This window comes from Erigeron canadensis, chromosome 8 (genome assembly GCF_010389155.1).
Source record: "Erigeron canadensis isolate Cc75 chromosome 8, C_canadensis_v1, whole genome shotgun sequence".
NCBI lineage: Eukaryota > Viridiplantae > Streptophyta > Magnoliopsida > Asterales > Asteraceae > Erigeron > Erigeron canadensis.
This window is the reverse complement of record NC_057768.1, coordinates 44,612,760-44,629,412: the sequence shown is the minus strand read 5'-3', so window position 1 is coordinate 44,629,412 and position 16,653 is coordinate 44,612,760. Positions and strand designations below refer to the sequence as shown.

Sequence of the window (16,653 nt, the reverse complement as noted above, 5' to 3'; positions counted from 1 at the left end):
CGTCATCCTTCACACGCGTGTAGGCCAAATTTCAACTTCCAGTTAACCATAATTTTAAATAAAAAAAAAAACAGCCAACATATAATTAATTAACCGTCGCCAATATAATAACCGTCCGACCAACGTACAAAAATATAATTAAATATCCGGCGAAATATGTATAGGGTGTTGGTAGCCCCGTTTGAAAACACGGTGATAATGATGTACACCCTTAAAGATGCTTCTGATTGGTGGCATGTCTTAAACGACACCGTCGTATGGCAGGATCGATTATTTCACACTATTGCCGCTCTTTATGGCCTCGTTGCAATCGTCGCAATGGTATTAATTCTTTGTTACACGTTGCATGTTATGTTATTGTTGATATAAGTTTTTTTTTTTTTTCGGGTGTTGTTTGTGTATTGGTACGTTGACAGTTTCATTTTCATTTTATGTATGATATTAAGAACTGTAATCTCTTTTCTGTCAACATTGTCATGATGATGAGGGCTCTATGCATGAGTGTGAGGCTTTTTTGAATCGACTATATATATACGTAAATGAGTGATTAGTTATGATAAATGAGTGATTATAATTTATATATATATGTGACCACTATTATTATTTATTGTAGATGCAATTGATTCGAATACAACAAAGAGTGCCAGAGTACGGTTGGACCACCCAGAAAGTCTTTCATTTTCTCAATTTCTTGGTTAATGCAGGTCAGTTTAATTATATGTTAAAGTCTTCTTTTTCTTATATACAAATTCTACATAAACATTTTCTTACCTAATCTTTAGCATGCAGTTGTAATAATAATATTACTTTTGCAGTTAGATGTTTCCTATTTATTTTTCGCCGTGATATTCAACACTTGAAGCCCGAGGTTAGAACTAATCTTCTCAATTTCAACCATCGATCACAAGATATGGCATAATTAATTTGCTTAAATAATATATAGGCCTAGCTTTGACCGGTTTCTTTTATCAGATTGTTCAACATATCTTGCTTGATGTGCCAAGTCTTGCGTTTTTCACTACCTACGCTCTCTTGGTCCTATTCTGGGCAGAAATCTACTACCAGGTTTTGCTAATATGTTTTGCTCGATCATTTGCTTACTATGTTTTATATTTACCAGGGTGCTGATTCCTGGCAATGTAATTAACCTCTGACAGGCACGCGGTGTTTCAACTGATGGTCTTCGGCCCACTTTCTTTATCATCAATGGAATAATCTATGCAATTCAGGTAAGACGTACTTATATTATTTTTGAGTGAAAAAACTACATCAAGTATTAAACTAGTAGTTAAAGTATATATTCTTTTGATTTATTATAAGCAGATATCTTTGTGGTTAGTAATCTGGTGGAAGCCGGTCCGTGTTACAGTGATCCTCTCCAAGATGTTCTTTGCAGGGGTGTCTTTGTTTGCTGCCTTGGGCTTTCTGGTATATGGTGTAAGGTACTTTAACTTATACTTCTAACTCAGTAGAAATTCCCTTAAAAATGTATAATTTCATACTTAATTTGTGTATATGTGCAGACTCTTTCTAATGTTGCAACGATTTCCTGTTGAATCAAAAGGCCGGCGGAAGAAGTTGAAAGAGGTATGTTAATTATTTATAATACCATATATGGATCTTCATTTTTGATTGACTTGGCATATATTTTTATGTTGATATGTCAATTTATATTCTTGATGCAGGTTGGATATGTGACAAGTATCTGCTTTACATGTTTCCTCACAAGATGTGTGATGGTAAGTCTCTTTTTCGTCATTAATAAATTATTCATGATGATTAACCTTTAGCTTTTTTAATTAGTTTTATCTTATTTTATTACTATTGGGTTTTACGGTTAGATGTGCATGAACGCGTTCAATACTGCTGCCAACTTGGATGTGCTAGAACATCCTGTTCTGATCTTCATATACTACTTGGTAATTAAACTTCCTTGCCTTAACTTGATGCGTGTATTTTTACATCCTCTGAGAAATTTGTCATGTTTTTCGACCTACTGGTAAAGTATAAGCTTAATTTAGCTAATATAAACCGAGCCTTTGAGGCTTGCAGTTGCAGATTTTTGCTGCATATTGTAACAGTTGTGATTAGTATGTTTTATGTGTGATAACTAATGACAGGCAAAATGGGCTGGTTAGGCACATTGGGTAACACATAAAAATAGAATGTTTTGATACTGGTCTAAATGGAGGTGCCGATCAAAAATGCTTTATGTGCATATTGACTTTTTTTTTCTTTAATTAAACGTGTGAAATTGTATTGATATCAAAATATTTACAACAAATACAGTACATACAAACTAAAAAACATCCAAGCTAAGACATCCAATGCTATGAAACAAATTTTAAAAAACAATCCAAAAACACCAACATGCTTCAGCACACCAGCAGCCATTCCAGAACCAGAAAACATTCCCTCCAAACCACATTAAAAAACTGCAACTAAACTCAAAATATGCTAGAATTGGACCAAGTAGTTTCATCTTTCACAACTCACTATTCGAATTCGCACACATATTTCAAGTAGCAGTGATGATCTAATATAACTAACTTCTCTTTGTGCAGTTGGTGGAGATACTACCATCGGCACTGGTTCTCTTTATTTTGAAGAAGTTACCTCCTAAAAGAGGAATAAATCAATATCACAATGTCCGTTGAGGAGAATAGCATGTCGATAAGAATATATTGCTTGCAAAAAGTAACCCTTGATCACGGAACTAGATAACCTATTCAATGGTTGAGCGAATTAGAAGAAAGAAAGAATAGAGGAGCCTAGTCCACACGGAGTCCAAAGAATTCTTAAGTCCTCCAGCAGAAGTGATATCTATAGTTCAATGTTCATAATATATTGTCATTGTATTCATTTCTCTGCCATTCAAGATGTTAATCAATGCTCATTATTTGTGAAGTGAAGTCTTCAAAATATAAGTTTAAGCAATCCTTTTATCTGTTGTACCCTTGTACGAATAATAATACTTGTATCTCATTGTTCCTCTATGAATCTAGTAGCATGGACAAGACCATTTCAACAGCTGATCGTGCCATTGTTATTTTCAACTTAACCCATATTCACTACCTGAATATGCAGGAGGATCAAATGTAATGTCCATTGGCCAGTGTTGTGGCTTTTGTTATGTTGGTAGTGGAAATGCCTATTTCAGCCCATTTGAACGCTTATGTATATGGGTTATGTGTTTTTCCTTTTCTTTCTATATTAAACAAGTCAAGCGGGTAAAAAAACACAAGCTTGGCCAGAGATGTTATGGGTCAACCCGGCCCGGTCTTGTCTTGATTCGTTCTAATTTCTAAATTTATTTCAAGGCAATAAAATTTTGCCTTTTAAACACACACAAAAAATAGAAATATAAATACATTTATCGGTTTAAGAATCGACTATTCAAAAGTTATGGTATAGAGATTACAATTTTTCACATGTCAATAAAAATACACTTATTGGTTTTCAATAATACAATGTATCTACCAAGCATAGTTTCTAGTAGCACAATTTGGACCTACAATTTTTTTATGAAATATATTTATTTTTGTATTATTTTAAAATAAATGCTCCCATGAGTTTAATCGAAGTCTATCTAAAGAATGCCAACGTTTTACATCTTTACATCTCTCATTTATTTATTAGTTATTTCATCTTTATAAAAATTATTATTCATTAAGCGGTTGAATCAGTGGTAAACAATCAGTGGTTGAATAAGCGGTTCGATCCTCATCCATACAAAAGTTAGAGGGCATTTTCTATCATTCATGTAGAACATGTAAGCAGTCTCTCTACTTAGGTAGAGGTAATGTTTGCCTACAACTTAACCTCCCTCATACACCGTCGAGATATTGGGGCTCAAAATTCACGGAAAGGGAGTTATTTGGGTTTTTTTTATCTATTAACAACATGTTAATCATAAGCTAATATAAAAACTTAATCTTATTTAAATTTTTAGACCCAGTGTTTCTATAAGTTATCATTTTGTATACAAGTTACAATAAATAAATTGACAGGTTTATGAGTTGTATTTAGTATACACAAAAATCGGTTTACTTTTGTTATGTTTTATACATATGATATTATTTTTTGATGTATGTTCCAATATATTATTGACAACCATTAAGGTTGTTATCAGCCAAACCTTAACCACTTGTCTTTGATCAAGTGGAGATGGACCTTCTTTAAGGAAATTGGCAGATGAAATGTTGGTTTGGAGCTATGGGATCAAATCTTGATTTCTTATAGTTTCAGACATTTACTTTTTAAGTGTAGATATACGTGTTATCACTTCTGTTTTGCAGGATTGTGTGAGTTACAATTTCCGATGTACTACCTATATTAGATGTCACTGTTGTGGTTCAAATTATTAATATCTAAGGGTGTGTTTGGCAAGGAGCTTTTAAGGGCTTCAAGCTTTTAGGAAAAAACTCCATATTAATAAAAAGTCTCGTTTGGTTAAAGGAGCTTCAAACTTTTAAATTTGATGAAAAAGCTAGTTTTCTCAACGCTACTATCCTTAGCGTTTAACAAAGCTGAAAGCTTTTGAATTACAAAATTACTTATATATCCATCAATATTTATTAGCCAAGTTATATGGATGATGTTTGACCGTGATCAGCTGGCCTTCGAGATTTATTAATATATATTTTATTTTATATTTTATTGTTAGATATATTAGGATTGTAAGAATGTAAATGGGAAGTAGGGTCGAGTGCATAACACGTACAAGATTCAAGCTTAAACATGCTATCATTGTATATGTTAAAAATCATGCTTTTTTTCTTAAGTATAAATCATTATACAGAGAGTAATATAATTTATCAGTATGATATAAAATATTAACAGCACAATATTACTATAAGTATTTTATACTTGATGTCTATTTTTGTCATTTTATATATATTGGTAAAAGTTACAGCTATTCTGCCAAACATGAAAATATATATAAAAAGCTTCAACTACCAGCTTTCAACTACAACTACCAGCTTTTAACTACAGCTACCAGCTATCAGCTACTAGCTTCCAGCTATCAGCTATCATCAAGTTTTACCAAACATACCCTAATACTTACGGTTCTAAAAAAAACAACTTATTAAATCTGAAAATTAGAAGCTTTAAATTTGAAATAAAGTAATGGTTAGCATTTATATTGGTGGCATTAAAAATTAGAAGCTTCAAGTTCGAAAAAAAATATATTAGAATATTAGCTATTTAAATTCAAATATAGAAATTCTAGAATTGAAAATCCCAAAAGAACCCTTGATGTTTTGGGTACTAGTCTGGAATTTATCGGGTTTTGACAGGACAGAACCAACGTTTGGACCAAAATATTGAAAATGAGTGATACGAAGTTTCATTACAATTTTTTGTCACATAATAACAATCATTGTTTTGAATCGTTATCTATCTATACCAGATTTTATATCCGTGTCCAATACTACACACAGGGTGTATTATATTATTAATATTATCAATAAGCGAGAGTCAATTTGATGAAATCGAAATATTTGATTGGTTAATAAGTCATTAGTTCAAATGTTTATAGTATATATTAAGATTATAAAGCAAATTTTCTATAGATTTTCAACATTGAACTTAAATTTTCAATATTGATTTTAAGTACTTTCTAAAATGTCACTCCTATCTATTCTATATTTACATAAAATAACTATAATAACCTTGTTCTCTGCTCAAAATTCAACTAATCATTTTCTATCTCTCTCCTTCATAAATCATTTTATTCTTCTAATTCATTCAAAATCTTTTATTACAAGATCTGTACATCGATAAATTACAAAAATTATATGGGTGTTCTTAAAATTTATGTTCTTTCATTAGAGTAGTCATTCGAAATACTTTTGACGAATTTTTAAATCGAATAGCGGAGCACGTACGGCTAAAGACAGACCCCGTCATGTAGATCACCTCATCACCGCCACCACCTTCGCCGCCATTACATCACCGCCCCGCTATCACCTCTATCGCCGCCGCAACGCACGGGTACCGTTCTCGTATATTATAAAGCAAATAGCCATGTCTAACATTTTAAGTTTTAACATTTACTTATCCAAAATGTTCCTTTTATCTATTTTATATTTACCTAAAATAACTATAATACTCTTTCTCTCTTCTCAAATCTCAATCACTCATCTTTTTTCTCTCCTTCCATGAATCATTTTATTCTTTTAATTCATTCAAAATCTTTTATCTAAAAAATCGTTCATCGATAAATTATATAAATTATATGGGCATTATTAAAATTTCATGCTCTTTTATTAGAGAGGTCATTTGATATACTATCGGCGAAAATATAAATCCGAAGGCGGAACCCGTAAGGTAAAAGACAAAGCTCGTCTGGTAGATCACCCCATCACCGCCACTACCGCCACCACCATTAATCACCACCCCGCCATTACCTCCATCATCGTCGCAACGTGCGGGTATCTTTCTCTAATTATACATTAACATGTGGGTGTATGAAAAAAAATATTTGTGATGATTTTATAATTATTCATTGAAAAATCGTATGACCGAAGACCGGACAAATGGTGCTCAGTTGGTCAAGCGGTTTTTAGTCCTCGGGTTTATATCTCATCACTAAGTTAAACAGCTAAACCAATAAAAAAAGTCGCTCTAATACATTATTATACATGTCAAACTTTGTCCTTTCTATTCCCACGAGGTGCAATATAATACATACTAATCACATAATTTTATATCTTGACAAACAAAACAAACTGTTTTGTTTTCCATCATGTCTTTTTCTTGCCCATTCTTATTGACCCAATTCCTATATCTTATACGTATAGTTCCAATATACAGGTGCATTTAGTTGACGATTCCCTTTCCTAATTCAACTTTTTTGTCATTATTTTTCAACTCTTTCATTTTCTCAAGAGCCACATTTCAGTTTCTTTATATATATATTTCCCAATCAAATTTCATTAAAAAAGGGTAAAACTCTTGATATATCTTTAAACCTTATAAACATTTCATCAAGTACACATTTGTAACATTTTGATCACCATCATTTGTGACATGAAAGGGAAACATGGGTCACCAGGAACATACTTTACATTAAACACAGGCGCGAAAATTCCAGCCATCGGTCTAGGAACATGGCAAAGTGGCGGTGGGTTCTGCGTCGATGCAGTAAAAACAGCAATATCAGTCGGGTATCGTCACGTAGATTGTGCCCATCTATACGGTAACGAAGCAGAAGTAGGGGAAGCATTGTCACAAGTTATTAACAAAACATTAAAAAGAGAAGATATCTTTTTGACCTCAAAGTTGTATTGTACTATGAATTCTATAAACAAGATTGAGAATTCTGTTAGAGTTTCTTTAAAGAATCTTGGAGTGTCATATCTGGATCTTTATTTAATGCATTGGCCAGAGAGTTCGGGTTTTGGTGATGCAACAGACCCTCCTGCGAATTCGGGTAGTGAGAATAGACAGTTCATGAGTAAGTTGAAAACAACATGGAAAACAATGGAAAGGTTAGTTGAGTTGGGTCTTGTTCGGGCTATTGGTTTGAGTAATTTTGATGTTCTGCAGATTAAAGAGCTGCTTAAGTTTGCTAAGATTGTACCTGCTGTTAATCAGGTTTGACTTTTTGTTTTCTTTTTTTTTTGTTACACCTTAACATATTTATCTCTGACCAGCAACCCAAACCGGACTGTACCGAACCAAAACTTTGAACATATCTACACCCACTGACCCATCTACTAGGGGCGATGCCAAAATTTATTATTCAGAGGAAACCTAAAACAATAAACATGTATAAATGACTTTTTTTTTAGGGGACAAGCCTGTAACAACACCAGTCCTAGTAAACGGATGAGGTTTTTTCCTATTCGGATTACTGGGGGATGACGAGTCTTTTTACTCATATATACGATGCCTGATCTGGTTATCCCATGACTGTTTTTGACCACAGTCCTGACAACCACCGAGATTATCTAAGAAGATTTGAACCTGAGACTTGTTATATAGAAGGTCACCTTGTTAGTGACTAGTGATTTGACAACACCATCTATACCCTTAGAAAACAGACTTTTTTCCATGTCCTGGTTTTGGTCTGGTCTACTTTTGGTTAGATTTACCTTTTTTCAGCAAAGTCCAGGTTAGATCTTGATGTTCTAATATACCTAATGTTTCTAAAACAACAAACTCACACACTAATGTCCCAAGACTTTTTGTATATATTGTTTTTGTCTAAAAAGCATCGGCGGATTCTTCAGTTTATACATACATATATGATGCTTGTATATGTCACTATGTTATTTGAACATTTAGTCACATAAATTGTTCTTGGGACGGAACACTATATGAACAGACCGACTCAATCTGCACGTTGTCTTTCACATATTGTCTTTGGGTAGGCATTTGGGCTTGTCAACGTTGCCGGTTATCATCATTTTGTGAAGATATATGTGACTATATATATATGGTGAAATCATTTTCAGGTAGAGTTGCATCCTTTTTGGAGACAAGATGAGCTAGTGAAGTTTTGTCAGTCAAACTCAATCCATGTATCTGCTCACACACCACTAGGAGTACCAACCAGTAATTCTGCATCATCAACAAACAGTGATTCAAGCGAGTATGAAACTGGAACCCCTCATATGTCGTTTAGAAGGTCAAGATCAGTCCACGCACCAATGCTTAAGTTATCAGTAGTTGCAGATATAGCAGATAGGCATAGAAAGACCCCTGAACAGGTAAATTCTCAAATCTTTACTTTCTTTGATCATGTTCCATCGCATGAATTCATACCATAAGAAGGCACACAAAATTCTTAGACTAGATCGATAATATGAACTATATAGTATATAATGGTTTTGTGCATTTATATATATTCAGGTTATCTTGAGGTGGGGTTTACAAAGAGGGACAAGTGTACTACCATGTAGTGTGAATCCTGATAGAATTAGGAAGAACATCGATATATTCAGCTGGAGTTTGTCGGATGATGAATACAAGCGCTTAAACGAGATAGAGCCACAAATGTGTTTATTTGGAAAGAGTGGTTTGGATGGCAATTATTCAGAGAATGAAGGGTCTGTTCTTGGATGTGGTCCGCTTCAAGCCGTTTATGAACTCGAAGATGATGCTGCTGCTGATCAATAGAACTCTTGATCCTACTTGTTATGTTAAACAAAAAAAATGACATGGCGTTTCCTTTTTTTCTTTTTCTTTTTTTTTTTTCGTGTGATTACAGGAAGTTGAATTCGTGAATGTGTTCAAAGTATCCAGGGAAGGGTTTTTTTTTTTTTTTTTTTTTTTTCTGTTTTGTGTGATGAAAAAAAAGGTATTTGTATAGAAATTCTCATTTGAATCACCTAAAGACCCATTTCAATAGACAAAAACTTAAATTCCACCCCTTTCATACATGATTCTTCCTGTCGTCTATGTATCTCAAAATAAATGTACACAATAAATTTTATACACAATTTCAAGAATGTATAACTAGTATGGGTAGATGCTGAATAACAATTGAGTGTGGCTAGTGCCACCAAACAAAAGTGTTGTATTCATACACATATAAGAGTGTTAGTAAGTAGTGATGGTCACACCTTCACACTAAAAGGTCCAAAATGGTCTACTGTTTGCAGTAACTAATAACAACCTAATAAAAAATTGTATTTAAAACCTATTTTTTTTTTAACTAATGATCGTAAGGGGGTTAATTTGGGGTTGCTAAATTTTAGCACAATTTTTTTTAAGAAAATGTTAAATGTAGCCCTTAAATTTGAATTTAACGTGTATAAAATTTTATACTTTTCATATCAAAAACACATTCTTTAAAAATTTGGGTAAGTATACAACTTATTAATGAATTGCTTTGTTTAACAAGTTAAAACTCATTTTTAAAAGCATCTAAAGTTTTTTTTTTCTAGATCATTTCCTTAGTCTTATATTATTTTGAATTAAAAGTAGATACTTTGACATGTGATGCAGATATAAATCTTTATATGTCCGGTTTCATTATAAGCCTTTTCATATGATAATGTCTCTGCTGTATGATGTTTGGAGTTTGCATTTTGGACAGGCCCAAATTTTACATATATACATTCATCTTTATGTATAACTAGATTAGACCCGTGCATTGCACGTTTATATCTCATTTCATATTATTTCTTGAAAGTTATTGTAAGTTTTAGAGTAAAAACAGTTGTAAAAGTTGAAGTGATTGATTACATATTATAAAATAAACGTCATTGTAGATTTAAGAGCAAAAACTCATCTATATAGATTAATGTGCAAAAATCTGGTTAAACTCATCATGAGGACGTCAACATTCATTAATGGTTTTTCCATCACAATATCAAGAGAGTCGCATAATAAATTATATGTTTTAAACAAAAACATTGAGGTATGTCGTTTTTTCCCCAATGTGATGAATATATAATAATATAGAGATTACAAACAACTAATTAGTTATTTCACCGCTTGTTACACACAAACAAAGCACATGAACTTGTTGTATTCGTTTATATTAAGATAATATCACCTTATTATGTATACTATCTTTTTTTTTTTTTGAGCGGCATTCTATCCTACTTCTACTCCTAAATTAATCTTATGTCTGAAATCAGGATTCTCTATTAATCCATTCTTACAAATATGGGAAGTGAGACTCGAACCCAGATGGACCCTTCTAAGATCAAAAACCTTACCAATAAACCACCAACCACATTGGCTATATATTGTTTCTTTTTTTTCTTAAACTTTCAGCCTTTGAAGCATAAAAAAATACTCTTCTTTTTTTTTAAAAGGTGTGGATCATTTGCTCACAATAGGGGATTTAGCTTACGTTGTCTTAACCACTTCCTAAAATCACTAATTTAATCATCTCCACCTAATATATCTATAATACTTTTAATGAAATAATTTATAATGTAGATATTTCAACCTTTAAAATTACTACGCTACCGCCTTTAAACATCAAAATCAATTACTTTTACATTCATCTTCATCGTCGCTCCACCATCGCCCCCACTGTCGCCCCACCACCATCACCACCACCACTACGGACAATACCGTCGCTACTGTCGCTATCACATCCGCTTCCCGCCGCATGTTGTATTTATTTTTGTTGTTGTTGTCTACGTCACAAATTTTAGGGTCTTTAGTTGACAAAGATATTAAAAAATGATAACGATTATTTATTTGACAATAAATAAAAAGTTGATATATAATGGGAAATGAATACAACATATATATACTTTAACAAAAAATCATGGAAAATAATAAATTGTCTCTAAAATAACAATAAAATACGTTTGAATACTATTAGTTCAAAAGCAAACATGCACATTCGTTTATTACTTGTGGGATTCGAATTAGTTAACATAATATAATTTAGTTCAATTGGTAACTATCCATGATAATTAAACTAAAGTCGGAGGTTCGAAGCCCGTTTCGTACTTTCCTCTCGTAATGTTGAAAGTTACATAGGGAAAATGTCTAAAATACCCTTAATAATATATTACATTATTAGTCCTTAATTTTTTAAAGTGTCTCAATTAACTTTTTACATTAATTACTTTTACATCAATTATCTATATCACTCGATGCCGCCTCTACCATCAACAGTCGTCCCCCACGAATACCGTCATCGCCACGAACACCGCCGCATAGCGCGGGTACCGTGCTAGTTATTATAATAATAATAAAGATGATGAATGAATACAACGTGAAGCTTATGTGTCAACGTTTAAGAGAACAACAACTCATGAATGTCACGTAGGAAAAATATGATGTGGACAATGCCACGTAGGAAAAAGATGATGTGACGAGATTGTCCAAAAACTAATTCTATAGCCTACCTCTATATTCAGCATTAGTAGATACAATCCTATACTTCACTATCTCGTATCTTTTGGAAAAACTATCTAACCATTATAAAGATGATGAATGAATACAACGTGGAAGCTTATGTGTCAACGTTTAAGAGAACAACAACGTATGAATGTCACGAAAGAAAAAAATGATGTGACGAGATTGTCCAAAAACTAATTCTATAGCCTACCTCTATATTCAGCATTAGTAGATACAATCCTATACTTCACTATCTCGTATATTTTGGAAAAACTATCTAACTATTGCCTTTATAAACGCAGATAATCAAAAAATATATTTAAACATAAAAATTGATTATATGTGACTTTTTGTTGAAACTAAAAACCCCCCTAAGTTATGAAAAGGTTATTAAATATGTATATATTCCGTTGGCTTTAACTTAAACAAAAGCTTATTATTAAAGAATAGATCATATGTCAGTTTTTTCATGAAAAAGCTATCATCAAAATTAAAACTTAAAATAACCAATTTAGTATTCGTATCATCTAAACTAGTGGATTTAAAAGCTCACAATACGGGATTCAATTATCGTGTTTGCGTCCACAACTACGTTTAAATGTTTATATAGATATATTTAAAAATAATATTTAAAAGAAATACAACAATCATGTAAAAAAAAGTTTACAATATGATATATGTAAATATATGTATACCTAAAGATAGTACCATAATCACGTCCGAATTTTTTTTATCATTTCAAATATAAATAAATAGATAATATAATGTCAATTTGTTAGTGACCCGTTGATAAAATAATTTTACGAAATATGTAAATATAAGTCTACCTAAAGATAATATCATTACCATGTTAAAAACTTTGTCATATCATATATAATGTTGGTGACCTATTGATAAAGTATTTAATATTTGAATATTTAATTTATAAAAGAATAAAATTTAAAAGAATAAAAATATAATTAAATTTTAATTATACAAAGTTAGCCCAATTGTAATATAGCCACTTATATAGATTGTAAAAATTTATTGAAAAATTCTAATTAGGGCCCAATAGCAGCAACGGCTTAATTGCCCAAACAGTAATTTTAGTATTTTACTGTTCATTTTCCAATCCGGATAATATTGTATATATAATATAATTTATATGTATTTAGTTGTGTGGATGGTAGTAGATAATTGAAAGTTTGCATGTGACTCTTTTCATTGAAAAGTTTAAAATTGGTTGGTTTCCGCCAAACCAGGCTGGAAGCGTTGACCCGCCACCTCGTGAAAAGTTTGACTTTATTTTGTTCATCAACCAACAAATTAATAAAAGGGACATTAATCAATAGTTCAATACCCTATTATTTACTTATTAATCACTAAAAAAAAACAATATAATCTAAAGTCTAACAAAATCAGCTTAACATCTTTGAACTTATGCTCAAAACAATTGTATTCCCATGTATTCATCTATTTACAACCAACCAACGAAAGAACCAAGAAATTGGATGACTATGACTCGACACCGATTTTATCGAGCCAAGTAAGTAGCTCGTGAGTCGAAGGTCTTAACTTAGGAGACTCATTCAAACAAACACACGCGATTTCAAGAACCAACAACATCTCTTTTGCACGATCTTTGTCAAAGATTAATGAATCGATAACTTCAGTCTCTCTTTTTTCGATCTTCATTTGCATTACCCATGAGATCAAATCTCTACTGCCTTTAGGTTTGCACATATCCATTGGTCTCTTACCTGTCAAAAGCTCCAGAAGAACGACGCCAAAACTGTAAATGTCTCCTTTGTATGATGCAACGGAAGCTAGACCATATTCTGGTGGAATGTAACCTAATGTCCCGACGAGATCAGTTGTCACATGAGTGTCATAGGGTAAAATAAGTCTGGCAAGACCAAAATCGGCTAAATGAGCTTCAAAATGCTCGTCTAGAAGAATATTGCTTGATTTTATATCACGATGAAGTATATGGGGATCACAAGATTGGTGCAGGTAAGCGAGACCTCGGATGGCTCCTTGAGCTATACGTAACCGTGTCGTCCAGTCAAGTTTGGACCGTCCATCTGGTTTCTCGTGTAGCCAATAGTCTAGGCTCCCATTTTCCATGAATGAATAAATAAGCAGCCTTTCATTCTTGTGTTTGCAATAACCTTGAAGGAGGACTAGGTTCGGATGCTGAGCTCGTGAGAGTGTTTCGACTTCGGCTTGAAACTCCCGGTCCACTTGACCGCAGTCACCAGAGAGCCGTTTGATGGCAACTTTTTGGTTATCAGGAAGTGTGGCTTTGAAGACTAGACCAAACCCACCACACCCAATTATGTTTGCTTGATCAAAACTGTTGGTTGACTTCAAAAGATCTTTGATTGATAGCTCTTTGTTGTTGTGGAAAAGGACCAATTTTGACTCAAGTTCATCAGTCTTCTTGCTAATATTCTCATCAGCAAAACCATCTTCTTGTTCAGGATCAACTACTCGTCGGGTGGTTGCACGAATAACCCCCATGAACACCAAAGCAAGAATCAATAACACTCCGAAACAAATCCCAATCGCAATTCCGACAATTTTCCCAACATTTTTCTTGGATATCTTGACTGTTGACCAGGGATACATTTTGCTTTCACAAGTGGATATCACATGTCCACCACCACATAAACCTTGGTTTCCCTCAAAACTTGAGTTCATAAAAGTTGTAAATTGACCTCCAGAAGGAATAACCCCCGTCAGATTATTGTATGCAACACTAAACTTTGACAAGAAACTTAGACCCACCAAAGATGGAGGAATTGTTCCTGTTAAACTATTATATGACAAATCCAGAGTCTCTATGCTTCTCATGCCCGACAAAGAACTGGGAATCAGACCTGATAAACTGTTGTGTTTCAAATCCAAAACATGCAACTTTCTCAGGTTGCCAAACTCCGGCCAGATGGGACCAGTAAAGAGGTTGCTACTGAGATCAATTGATGGTGGAAAGCTCATGATCTGATTGTATTGTTTCGCGATCCCTCTGCCACTGATGTTTAGTTTCTTAAAGAATGCAAAATCCGGTGATGGTTCTTCTAATGAGATATCTCTTGAAATCAAACTCTGTAACTGTGTTAGACTCTTGGGTATCTCTCCCGACAATGAGTTGTTGGACAAGTCCAAATAAAATAAATTCTTGAAATCACCCAAATAGGATGGAATGGATCCGGTCAACTGGTTCCATGACAAATCCAACAGCTGCAACTGTGTTAACCCATTTAGCCACGAAGGAATACTACCTGTGAGCTTGCAATTGGCGATTACAAGAGCTTTGAGTGCTTTAAACTGTAAATGATCATTAGGTGGCAACTGTTCGGTGTGAAAGTTCATGGTGAGAACTAAAACGGTTAGATTAGGGCAGTGCTGGAGGATTTCTAGAGATGACGAGAGGTTATTGAAGCTGCAGTTAGAAAGTGAAAGGTACGAAAGAGACTGAAAGTTCTTGAAACTTTCCGGGATTTGACCTCTGAGTCTGTTTCTTGCAAAATTTAAAGCCTTTAACTTTTGACACGATGCAAGATTTGCAGGTATTGTACCCGAAAAGTTATTAGTCCCGAGATCAAGTGAGCTAAGATTAACCATAGTCAAACAGTTAAAATCTATCGAACCATCTAAAGAGTTATTTCTCAAATTAACAGAAGAAATGGTTGGTGAGTTAGACAACGATCGAGGTATCCGACCAGAAAGATTATTCGAATGAGCTATGAAATAATTTAAATACGGAAAGCTACCAAAGAAATCAGGTATCTCTCCTGAAATTCTATTGGACGAAACATCCAAACGAACCAAACGACTAGAGGGGATACTAATTCCCGGAAGAGTAGTAAAGGTATTATCCTGGAGAGCCAATTCTCTCAAACTTGGTAACCCAAACAAGAATTCTGGAATTTCTCCATAATGAAAATTAGAAGCCAAACACAAATGTTCAAGAAAACTACAGTTACCAAATTCAGGTGGAATAGTCCCAGTGAAGTAATTAACAGCAAATTTAAGAATACGAATTTGGGTTGAGTTAATGCATAAACCAGATGGAAGTGCACCATTCAAGGCATTATCAGAAACATCCAAAACTTGAAGCTTAGGCAGATTTATACTAACTGGTAAAACCCCATTAAACTTATTACTACTCAAATCAATTACTTCCAAATTACCAAGGTGGAAAAGTGAAAAAGGAAGAGGGCCTCTAAGAAAATTATGTGAAAGATTAAGGCTTTTTAACTGATCTAAAAAAGAAAAAGAATCAGATAAATTACCAGTTAATCTTTTATTTGACAGCTGTAATTTCACAATCCTGCCTGAAGATGAATTACAAGTAACACCAGCCCATTTACAGCAATCAGATAAATTTGTAGAACCAAACCATCCTTCAATTGGTGCTTCCATTACATTAATAAAACCTTGTAATCCTTTCAAGTCATTGGAATTGCATGTCAGGTTTTGTGAAATCACAAGAACCTGATTTTGTATAGAAACCACAATAACTATCAAACTTAGCCATATCTCCAACTGAAAAACCATTTTATTTTAATGTGTAATATATACACGAAAACCCAAGAACAAGAAAACAAAAAAAGATTAAAACTTTGATATGATTTTAGAGATTTGAGACAAAACCCATTTCAGAAATGAGATTTCTTGATATGGGTTTCAATTTTTGAAGTGAAAAGGGGAAATGGGTGTTGTAAGAATGAAGAATATAACAACAAAATGGACTTGTTTTTGAGGAATAAAAATAGCAGGGAGATAATATAGAACAAAAACACAGATCGAGAAATAGAGAGGTACTAAATTGACTTTCAGAGAGAT

General features: G+C 33.3%; 3 protein-coding genes across 3 annotated transcripts; 2 read left to right on the top strand and 1 right to left on the bottom strand.

Annotated features, from left to right (window-relative positions):
- Positions 1 to 156: 156 nt before the first annotated feature.
- Positions 157 to 2,947, top strand: LOC122610946 (tobamovirus multiplication protein 3-like). Its single transcript, XM_043783897.1, has 10 exons — positions 157 to 321; positions 614 to 704; positions 816 to 868; positions 973 to 1,065; positions 1,158 to 1,229; positions 1,324 to 1,442; positions 1,524 to 1,587; positions 1,686 to 1,739; positions 1,842 to 1,919; positions 2,565 to 2,947. The coding sequence occupies exons 1-10, from the start codon at positions 157 to 159 to the stop codon at positions 2,655 to 2,657; spliced, it is 882 nt and encodes a 293-aa protein (XP_043639832.1). The 3' UTR covers positions 2,658 to 2,947.
- Positions 2,948 to 6,906: 3,959 nt separating this feature from the next.
- Positions 6,907 to 9,254, top strand: LOC122579202 (NADPH-dependent aldo-keto reductase, chloroplastic-like). Its single transcript, XM_043751317.1, has 3 exons — positions 6,907 to 7,602; positions 8,466 to 8,720; positions 8,863 to 9,254. Exons 1-3 carry the CDS (start codon positions 7,036 to 7,038, stop codon positions 9,127 to 9,129), a joined length of 1,089 nt encoding a protein of 362 aa, XP_043607252.1. The 5' UTR covers positions 6,907 to 7,035; the 3' UTR covers positions 9,130 to 9,254.
- A 3,897-nt stretch (positions 9,255 to 13,151) lies between these two features.
- LOC122609705 (phytosulfokine receptor 1) lies at positions 13,152 to 16,388 on the bottom strand. Its single transcript, XM_043782652.1, has one exon. It carries the CDS (start codon positions 16,363 to 16,365, stop codon positions 13,318 to 13,320), a length of 3,048 nt encoding a protein of 1,015 aa, XP_043638587.1. The 5' UTR covers positions 16,366 to 16,388; the 3' UTR covers positions 13,152 to 13,317.
- Positions 16,389 to 16,653: the final 265 nt, after the last annotated feature.

What these genes read in the sequence shown, in the direction of transcription:
- LOC122609705 (XM_043782652.1), bottom strand. Translation starts at nt 16,365, where the DNA reads ATGGTTTTTCAGTTGGAGATATGGCTAAGTTTGATAGTTATTGTGGTT.
- LOC122579202 (XM_043751317.1), top strand. Translation starts at nt 7,036, where the DNA reads ATGAAAGGGAAACATGGGTCACCAGGAACATACTTTACATTAAACACA. An exon ending in TTGTACCTGCTGTTAATCAG is followed by an intron (nt 7,603 to 8,465) that starts GTTTGACTTTTT and finishes AATCATTTTCAG; the next exon opens with GTAGAGTTGCATCCTTTTTG. An exon ending in ATAGAAAGACCCCTGAACAG is followed by an intron (nt 8,721 to 8,862) that starts GTAAATTCTCAA and finishes ATATATATTCAG; the next exon opens with GTTATCTTGAGGTGGGGTTT.
- LOC122610946 (XM_043783897.1), top strand. Translation starts at nt 157, where the DNA reads ATGTATAGGGTGTTGGTAGCCCCGTTTGAAAACACGGTGATAATGATG. An exon ending in TCGTTGCAATCGTCGCAATG is followed by an intron (nt 322 to 613) that starts GTATTAATTCTT and finishes TATTTATTGTAG; the next exon opens with ATGCAATTGATTCGAATACA. An exon ending in GAATAATCTATGCAATTCAG is followed by an intron (nt 1,230 to 1,323) that starts GTAAGACGTACT and finishes TATTATAAGCAG; the next exon opens with ATATCTTTGTGGTTAGTAAT.